Source organism: Malurus melanocephalus, unplaced genomic scaffold (assembly GCF_030028575.1).
Source record: "Malurus melanocephalus ecotype Western Australia unplaced genomic scaffold, MMel_1.1 scaffold_164, whole genome shotgun sequence".
NCBI classification, from domain to species: domain Eukaryota; kingdom Metazoa; phylum Chordata; class Aves; order Passeriformes; family Maluridae; genus Malurus; species Malurus melanocephalus.
The window spans coordinates 1,187,485-1,197,431 of NW_026623396.1; the positions used below are offsets into that span (position 1 = coordinate 1,187,485).

At 36.9% G+C, this 9,947-nt stretch overlaps 1 protein-coding gene across 1 annotated transcript; it reads left to right on the forward strand.

The window, feature by feature from the left end:
• Window positions 1–295: 295 nt before the first annotated feature.
• Window positions 296–9,420, forward strand: TMEM106B (transmembrane protein 106B). Its single transcript, XM_057372137.1, has 7 exons — window positions 296–517; window positions 3,527–3,590; window positions 4,884–5,043; window positions 5,844–5,984; window positions 6,087–6,136; window positions 7,695–7,748; window positions 8,491–9,420. Exons 1-7 carry the CDS (start codon window positions 298–300, stop codon window positions 8,627–8,629), a joined length of 828 nt encoding a protein of 275 aa, XP_057228120.1. The 5' UTR covers window positions 296–297; the 3' UTR covers window positions 8,630–9,420.
• The last annotated feature ends 527 nt before the right edge of the window (window positions 9,421–9,947 follow it).

Below are 9,947 nucleotides of genomic sequence, written 5' to 3' on the forward strand. Positions count from 1 at the left end.
GCAACTTTTACCAGAATTTGCAGTGTTCTAACTTTAAAACCTCTCATTGATCCCCTTTCAACCTGTGCTTATCAGAGAATCTGAACAGAGCTCCCAGTTAATTCAGGTTCTTCATGATTTGGAATTGAATCCAGCTTGACAGGGCCTTAGTCAGGTCTTAGGGGATCTGAACAAAGGGGAACTGGAGTCTTGTCAGACTGTGGCTATAGACTAACAGTTACCTGGTGCACAGGAATAAATGCAAGTCGTGTTTGAAACATTGTCCCTGAAAACTTATTTCTGACTTCTGTTTTAGACATGGGAAAATCACTTTCTCACCTGCCTATGCATACATGCAAAGAAGATGGCTATGATGGAAGCTCAGTGTCTGATAACGTGAGGAATGGWTTAGTTCACTCGGAAGTGCACAATGAAGACAGCAGATGTGGAGATGTATCACAGTTTCCCTATGTGGAATTTACTGGAAGGGACAGTGTCACCTGCCCGACTTGCCAGGGAACAGGAAGAATTCCACGAGGTAAGTTTTATTTTTTTATTATTACTTTTTTTAACCTATAACTTTACATCATAACCACATGCAGATGTAATAATTCATAASAAATATCTCTTCAAGTCAAGGTGAAGTTTTCTCATCTTGATTTTTTTTTTAGCACTAAGCATTTTGTTRCATTAGATGAATGTAACAAATTGAGTCAGCTGTTACACCTTGSCTGTTACAGCTTGCATCTCCTTTTATCTGTATGATACAATTGTTCCTTGCTTCTCAGCTTTAAATCCGCACATAACCATAGCACTTTTAAGTTGAATTAACAARCCTTTAGTTTCATGACATTTTATTGCATCATTTTTTAACTACATGTTTTAAACTATTGGAATCAATACATAATTGCAAAAATCCCTGCAAATGCAGTGATGGAAAAGTAAACCTGGGCTGCAACACCTCTTYCCTGGTCACTTAAAGTGAATTTTCTCACCCTCACTGTTGCCAGTGGCCCTTATTTTCCTTCATCCWTGCTTTGTCCCACTGGTGCTTGCTAGGTGGAGAACTCCAGCTTGGGGTTGAAAACATACAGGTTCTTTGGCTGCCTTGGGAAGGAGTAGGCTGCCCAGTGTTAGTTTTCATACCTGTCTTTTATTTTGTTTGCTTTGCCCTCATCCTTTGCTTTCCCTTTGGTAAAACGTGCTGCTTTGTTACACTTTTAACCTAAATGATCACCTACCTAAATAATTACTTAGCATGAGACCTGTGAAATGAGAACACAGGATATCTGAAACCAGGCTGAAGRAGAGAGTGCTAGTGATCGAGACACGGACTTTGCTCAGGGGTTTCTTGCATGCAAAGCCGTTTATTTTAAAGAAGTCTCATATTTTATAAGAATTCAAACAATTAACAGTCTCTATTTGCATACAACATATAGAATGGGTAAAGCTTGTTCTTCCTCTGTTCCCTGTCTCATTTCTTTCCTTCATTTTCCCATGGCCGCAGCTCTCTGTGAACTGGCCTTCCTGTATCTAATTGTAACTATTCACCCAGAGTTTTTTGCTTCACCAAAGCAAACAGATCTGTGCTGTCCGAGGCCTGCATTCCCACAAGAGAGTGACAAATACACTGGGCCAAGGCACAGCTCTTTGCTTCAGCTGTGAGATTTTAGATTTTCTCTTTGACTAGGGAAGAACTGATGAGATGATTTTATGTTTGGGTCGGCTTTTGTCAGACATCCAAAATAGGTTGTTGCATGTAGAAGTTCTTGGAACTGACTTTGACCAGCAGCTCAGGAAACTTTAGTGATGTCTGTGCCATGTTGTCCTTCTACATGTGCTTTAGTGAGATTAGGTTATGATGCAATTCACAAACACTTGTGTCTCACCTTTGTGGAAGGATCAGGGAGCACAGAATACATCAGTGACTGCAAATACCATAGGAGCTTTGTGTTTTGGCTATTAAACTTTCTACTACAATGTATTCTTGGAGTACTTCTGAATTCAGCAAATTTGACATCTGGAAAAGCTATGAAACTAAAAATTACACTTGCCAAAAAAGGGTAAAGAAGTTTGTTCTGTTAACTTGTAATGCTTGTTCATATCAATAGCACGTTTTACTCAAAATGCAGAAATAGCAGGATTTATATGTGCAAAAGCTTATTTGTTTCAATGTAGAATGTATAGATTATTAGTTAAATAAAGTAAGTTAATTACTTTAGTAATCATTTTGCAGTAACTATTAAAACTGCATGTTGTTGGACAACTGTATGTTGCCCATACATTCTAATGAAATAATATGGTTAAAGTTAGAATTTTAAGTGAGTTRTTAGAATTAAGAGGGTTGGTCTTTCTAATTATACTTTAGTGTTTCAGAGCAGAAAAAAAGTAATATTTGGAGGTCATTTGAGGGGAGACAGGAAAGACTAAGAATGACTGCCTGACTAGTAAGACTATAATATGTGATATGATGGTTAAACTGTTATAAATCCATAAAATTATGTTTTGTTACTTGGAGAGCTTTAGTTTTTTTAGTATGATGTAATATGAAAGCAGGACTGTGTTGTTTTCTTCTAAGGTTGAAGATGCTTCATTGAAGCAGAGATGAAAATTTATTTTAAATTGGTATAGGCTTTTTAGAAGGGTGATGTTTTTCGTGCTACTATGTGCTTATTTAGGATGTTTTGAGTAGCACAGTGATTCAGCATGGAATGATTTCCAAGTGCTTGATTAGTTGAGTGATTATTTGATGTAATTCTGCATTTGGCTCAAAAACTGCAGATCTGACTTGGCCTTGAAGCTTCTGTTCTCATACTGTCCCACAACAAATAGCAAAAGCTCTACAGGCAGATGTAGTACATGTATTTTCAACAACTCGTCTGTGCATGGGTTCTTTATTTCTACTGTTAAGATACACCCCTTTTAAAAAGCTGTCTAGTGGCATAACTTGCATGGAAAAAACTRTGATAAATAGTTTTATATACTTCTGATTTCCAGAATGCAGTGTATGTATAACTTGTGTTGCCAAGAACACTTATATTGATACACAGTAGCTTTGGTTGTTTCAGTTTGGGCATGTTTGTTGGGGTTTTTAAGCCAAACCTGACTTCTTCTTTTCAGAAGAGTACATGCAGAGTGCTTTCTGGATCAGGTCTTATTGCCCAAGCTTCGGAATGTTTTGACCCATGAGCTCATATGGTCTGGCACAGGGAGCTCAGAGCTGTTCTACTTCTCTTTTTCTCCAGGAAATGGTGCCAGAGGCAATGCTGCCTGTGGTCATGTGTGCAACAGAGGCAGAATTTATTGCTGTTTTGGTCTTTGTGGACTTGGTGTTTTGTTGTCTTGATGTTGCGTAAGCCGTGCTCTATTTCAGAAACTGACATCAGCTACAGTAGTATTTGATCTGGGTACTTATCTGGAATTTAAATGTTTACCTTTAGTGTTTGTTCTTTGGTGCCATAAAGTTATAATAGGTACTCTTTGTGTAGAAGAGCTGCAACAACAYTTATTCTTTGTTTAAGTTCTGAAAGGGTGTTTTTGTTTCCAGGGCAGGAAAATCAGCTGGTAGCATTAATTCCATACAGTGATCAGCGACTGAGGCCAAGAAGAACGTAAGTTAATAGTTATTTGTGATACCTGAGTTGACAGTTAATTATTGTCTTCTAGTTAAAATTCAACAATTCAAAGAAGATAGCAATAGGAAGAATCAAACAAAAATCATTGGAATGCTTTATTACATTCAGTACTGGAAGAGTAGGGTTGTGGGTAATATCAGCCTTAATCTCTTGGAGAGATATTTATTAACAGGTGTACATACTTCCATCACAGTAAATCTTAGCTAAGTAATACTGTATGACCTATTCATGAACATGTTTATCTGCATTTCTCAATCTCTGTAGCAGCCTAATTAGTCTAAGCAGACATGTCTTCACTGTTAGAGTTTGAGTTAGTGTGTTTTTGAGCCACTACTACAAAATAAGTCACCTAAAATTCATTTGTAACATTCTGTGTTTTGCAGTTAGCAAAATCAACAATTTCTGATACAGCATTATTAATTTTTTTTTCTAGGATCTACTTAGGGTTTTCACTACAATGCTCAGGGCTTCTTGTTTTGATATGTTTTGGTTTTTGCTTTGTTTTTTTCTTAACATTTTGGTATTTTTGTTGTAAACGGAGACAAATGCCAGGAAAAAGAAGACACAATAGCTTCACATAATACTATTCTGGATAATGTATCTAATGAAATGCTATTACAAATTTGAAACATATTACTGTAGCTTTCTAATTTTGGCAAAATTTGAGTTGAAGTAGAGCCTTTTATTTGTAGAGAGTTTTTTATTATCTTTCATACCCCTACTCCCACCCCACCCTCCTTATGCACACATACATGGCCACACCCACACAAACACACTGGTTTTTATTAGTTTAATTGTGAATTTCTCTTCAGCTCCTTAGCTGAAGTCCTAACACTTTCCCTGGAAGTCAGTATTACCTGTCATAAGAGCTTTATTTTGTGTTCTGGGTGTGTTCTGTGAGACTTCCACAAAATGACAGAAGTTGTGCTATAAATAAATGTTAAGAGGAAGTGGTTTTGTTTCAAARCACATAAATATTTACCTCTTCTATTTTCCTCTGCAAGTTACAAATGTCRGGATAACCACATGATCTGAAATGTGATTTCTGATGTATATACAAGAGTAACAGCTGTTTAAGACATAGCTGTGAAGTGCAGCACAGGGTTTTTTTTCCCCCTTTTAGAAGCTAATGGAAGCTAGAGATAGAAATAGAACTACTTGTATTGACTAGTGCTGCTCCTTATCACTTAAAAGAAAATGGCATGTCACTGTTGTTTAAAGTGCTTTTGACTCTGAAATGTGCTTTTTTTTTTTTTTTTTTCCCTCCAGAAAGCTCTATGTGACTGCTTCTGTAACTGTGTGTTTGCTCCTTTCTGGGCTGGCTGTATTTTTCTTGTTTCCTCGCTCAATTGACGTTGAGTACATTGGTGTGAAGTCAGTATATGTCACTTACGAACAGGGTAGGCGGATAATCTATCTAAATATTACGGTAAGTCTGGCTGTCTGTTTGGGTGTTTCTAATGCATAAATGCAATAGGAGGTACTGCTGTGAYAGTTTAATGTACATAGAAACTGTGGTCTGGCTGAAAAGCTTATTGGATGCCTTAAAAACAGAATTGGTGACCAGTTTGAAAAATGTAACTGGGCCTGCTGTGGCTGGCTCCTGTAGCTATAGCTAACAAAGGTGTAGTTGAAAGCTGACACTGGGTCTTCTGTTTTCAAGGGAGCAGTGACTTTGGGTTCATAGCATTACTTTTGGAATATGTCTGAGAGGTAGTATGTGTATGTAGGAATGCTGTTTGCTACTGCCCTCTTCTTATGCATCTGTCAGAATTGGGATTGAGGAAAAATACTTCCTTGTCTACCTTAAAACTTAAAGGAGCTCTTCCCAGATTGATTGATTTCTTGGTGATGTACTTGATACAGGATTGCCTAAAGACTTCTGGTACAGTTCTTAATTTTAAATAAAGCAAAACTTCCATGGGAGAAAGGGGTCTTGTGATAGCTACATTTAATGGAAGGAATAATTGAGGAAGAAATGCAGTCTTTGTAGTGGAGGGTTGTTACTAGGGGAGTTGTATAGAAGTTTGTGTTGCTCAATATATTCACTAAACAAACCCATAAAGGAGGTAAGTGATGGTCCATGAGCCCACTCCTCTCTGCAATCTAGAAGGCAGGAAAATTTGCATTTCAGATATTACTGTCTCTTGCACAAGTTTCAAAGTGCTTGCTCATCAAGATACACAGAATGAATGGATAGCTGTTAATGTTTTGTGTTTGCTTTTTCAGAACACATTAAATATAACGAATAACAACTATTACTCTGTTGAAGTGGCAAATATCACAGCCCAAGTTCAGTTTTCAAAAACAGTTATTGGCAAATCACGGTTGAACAACATCACCAACATTGGTCCRCTGGATATGAAACAGGTAAGTAGCATAGACTTTCCAAGTTGAACAYGTTAATCTTCATATATAAATCTACTTAATTGTGTTTTCATTGTTTTTTTTTTAATTGTGTTTTTTTCCTAGATTGATTACATGGTGCCCACAGTCATACAAGATGAAATGAGCTACATGTTGTAAGTGTACTCACCTCTAAATATCACATGGGTCTTATTAAAAGCTGCAGGGATGATAAAAACAACTTTTTCAAAGTTAGCAGAAATTTGAAAGGATGTTGGGGCATTTTCTTTAATAGTACTGAAAGATAGGTAAACTATAATTGTTTGATTAGTTTCACATTGTAGCTTGCTGTACCTGGCTATAAGCCCTTTAAAAGGTGTCTTTGTTCCAGTATTTTAGGCCTTGGCATTAGCTAGGACTGCTGCTTTAGGAAGTGAAAGGGTGGGTGTRTTCCCCTAACAAGTTCTCTAGTAACTTTCCCACAACTTTCTCTGCAGTGGAAGGAAATCTTTATGTAGCGATATGCAAATTAGACACTAATTTGTATTTCTTTTCTTCAAACCTTATGAGTTCAATGGTAAGCAGTGTTCACATCCTGCCCTTTGAGCAGTTTTATTCAGTGTCTGAAAGTTCATTTGTCCAACARACTCTTAGCTCATTATATCTCGGTAAATGAAGCTCCTGTTTTAGTTCTCTTACACTGAGATGCAGACTGAACAGAAAGAGTTAAGTATTGAGACTTCAGGTGTGTGTGCAGTTCTAGTGGATGCCAGCCCCTTTGGGGTGGAAGAAAACCTTATTTCTTTGAAGTGTTGAAATTAGTTGAAATGAGTATGAAATGGCAAGAGAGGCACAACTTTAACAGAAAGTGYTGAACCTCTCCTGTCACCTTTTAGAAGTACATAAGTTAGCTTCATATAAACACTGAATCCTGTGAATCTGGTCACTCTTTGGATGCATGAGGAGTAAATAAACTTCATAAATAGTCTTCATAGAACTCATGATAATACTCTGTTTTCTTACAGATTGGTTGAACTGTGTTCACTCACTGTTTAACGCTGTATCTTATTTTTGTTGGTGCASGGGGAAAGAATGACAGTGGCATGCAAATATTGTATGTGGYTRYCAAGCAATCTTACTGRACTGATCACRTGTWTTTCATTCTAGAGCTGATAAACTTGTGACCAAGAGCATTAATTTAAGAAGCAGAAGTTAAAAGTATGCACTTACATGGTGCTCTTTACACTGATATGTAGGTGTGTGTCATAAAATGAGAGTCTGAAAAGGTTGTCTYGTAAGAGAACAATAACCTTGACTYTGGAATCTTTGTATGTTGGTTAAAGGTTACTTTGGRTAATACAGAAGTGGATGAGTACCAAAGAAAGGTGACAAAGTGGTATTGTCAGGCTTTAACTGCAGTGGCTCAGGTTAACTTTGGTKAGCTTCTGGAAGAYAGAGYGAACACTTTCTCARGASRYTTCTTTTGGCAAGCATTRCATGAAAGCAAGCACATGTGMAGATAGTAYCTGTGAGAGTAATTWWATGTATATARAAGTAGGTCTAGGTGATCATWCAGTCACTGGCAAAGGATTCTGTTGCCATTGCTACCAACTCTGTAGTCTCTGTGTACACAGACAGTAGAATTTTCAGTTGAAGCCACAAGTCTTGCTTTTTATATAATTACCCTGGAAAAGTTTGATGTAAATCTTAACAATTGTTCTTTTCTTTTTGCAGTGACTTCTGTACTTTACCATCTATCAAAGTACATAACATAGTAGTGATGATGCAGTAAGTATGGTAGTCTTCCTATGTATTGAAAACAACTTTAGAAGCCATGGAATTCTCATTGAAATAATACTCAAGTATTACTGAAATAATACTCAAGTACTTAATCCTGGAGTCTTTGCATCAGAGATAAAATTAAATCAGCTTGCTTTCTAGTGTAGTAGCTTTATAGTTATGGAGAATTAACTGTGGCTTTTGACAGTTTCTGGTGGTGTRAAGACACAGGATTAAACAGAATCATGGTTACTGTATCTGCTTTGCTGTTGGGTTGTTGAGGTGGAGCTACTGATKTCTCAAAAACTTTTAAATGACTTTATGTATCAACTAGTAAAAACTTGCTGAGATCTTTGATCTTGAAGGAGTCACAGGCTTTAGTACTGTGTCAGAGACTGCCTTTTGTACCATTGCATAAATTTCAGCATGGCAGGGTCTTCTATCGTTGGGGGGTGGGGGATGTTTAAACTAGATGTAGCATGGCTTGTAGCTTGTTTAATCATTTGCTTTCTTGTCACAAAACAAGATATTATTTGTGGTGGGGGATATTACAAGTAAACCTCAGCTTTAGCATCTTTAGAAAAAAGAACCAAATGTCTTTCATGGAGAAAATCTATAGTGGTAAATTAGTAATGTTCTTAAATTTATTTAAAACATATTTTGTTCCAACATGTTTTCCTTAATAACCATAGTAATATAAACCCAGTGATTTTTAAAATAGGAAGCTCAAAATTTTTTCTGTCTTTTTAAGAGTGACRGTGACAACCTCGTACTTAGGCCACCCTGAGCAAATATCCCAGGAGAGATACCAGTATGTGGACTGTGGAGGAAACACGACCTACCAGCTGGGCCAGTCAGAATATTTAAATGTCCTTCAGCCTCCACAGTAAAGGCACCTGTTGGTTGGTGTGGAATGACTGCTGTTGGTGCTTGCAGAAATCCTTTGGATAGAACTGGTACTACATGGAGCAGAGAGTACATGCAATGTACAGCAYAGCAAACAGACATGGAGACCTGTTCACTTTAGATGCAAGGAGGGAGAGGTGCAAATTGTAAATAGGTGCACTTGTTAAATGTTGTGTTTTCCCCTTCTGTTTGCTTTCTGTTACCGTAAGCACTTCTGTCAAGTTGTGTGGTGGGAGGGAGAGGGGGAATATCAGATTCTTGAACAGAACTGGGACTTTTCTTTACWGTGTGGTACATCAATTTAGGGTAACCATGTGTATGTCTATGTTTAGGTGAAATGTGTCACTAATGAGCATTTTTAAAAAATAWTACTTATAAATTTTAAGTTTATTCTTCAGTTCTTGATATTTGACTGTCAAAAATGCGGTATTACTACTTAAATAACAAGATTACTTTGGGTGTGAAACTTCTATTAGTAACCCAGTGGCAATAGTTCTTTATTTTGGGATTCTATGCTTTATTTGCTATCCACGATTAGAAGTGACATGCAGTCTATGAAAGTCAGGAAATGAAAAGTCTTGGATGACACAATAGTTGAGTGTGTGATTTCTAGAATCTGGCATCTTTTCATTCATATTCCCCCCTTGCTACCTCTGGGATATTATAAGGAGAATGTGTATTGGTACATTTAAAGTTTGGTTTAAAGTGAAACAAAAAAACAATCCCAGAACAATTACTGACAGAAAAAAAATACAAGACTCTAGAAAATGAAGAAGTCATTTACGGTCTGTTTTTCCGTAAACTTTTTAGAACAGGTATTAAAATCAATTGTGCAGTTGGAACTAGGTGAGAAGCTTTGAGCATGGGTTTGAAGAGCTTGTTGTAAGTTTTTGTGATTTTTAYTGTTTTAATATTTACGTATCTAAGCAACTTTTAAATGTTAGTATGTTGGGTCGTGTTTGTTCCTTGCACAGGCTCAGTAAGCAAATGCAGTAGTTACCTGTACCTCCAGAGCACTCAAAGGTCACATCAAGGTTATGTAAGGGAAGATGAAGCAATTCTTTCTGTAGGAATAAATGCTGATGTAATTGTGAGATTACTGACTGATAGCATGAAATAGTTCCTGTAGCATAGTTTGCACATTTCTGGGGTAATTGTCAATCATGATGATTATAAACTTTGGGTCCAAAGTTGTTTGGCTCCTGAAGGCTGACTCTTCTAAGGGTTAACTTTTTAATTAGGTAGATCAGGATTGTTTTATTTCTGAATTAGGTAAGCTGCAGCTGTAAGAAAGTACTGGTG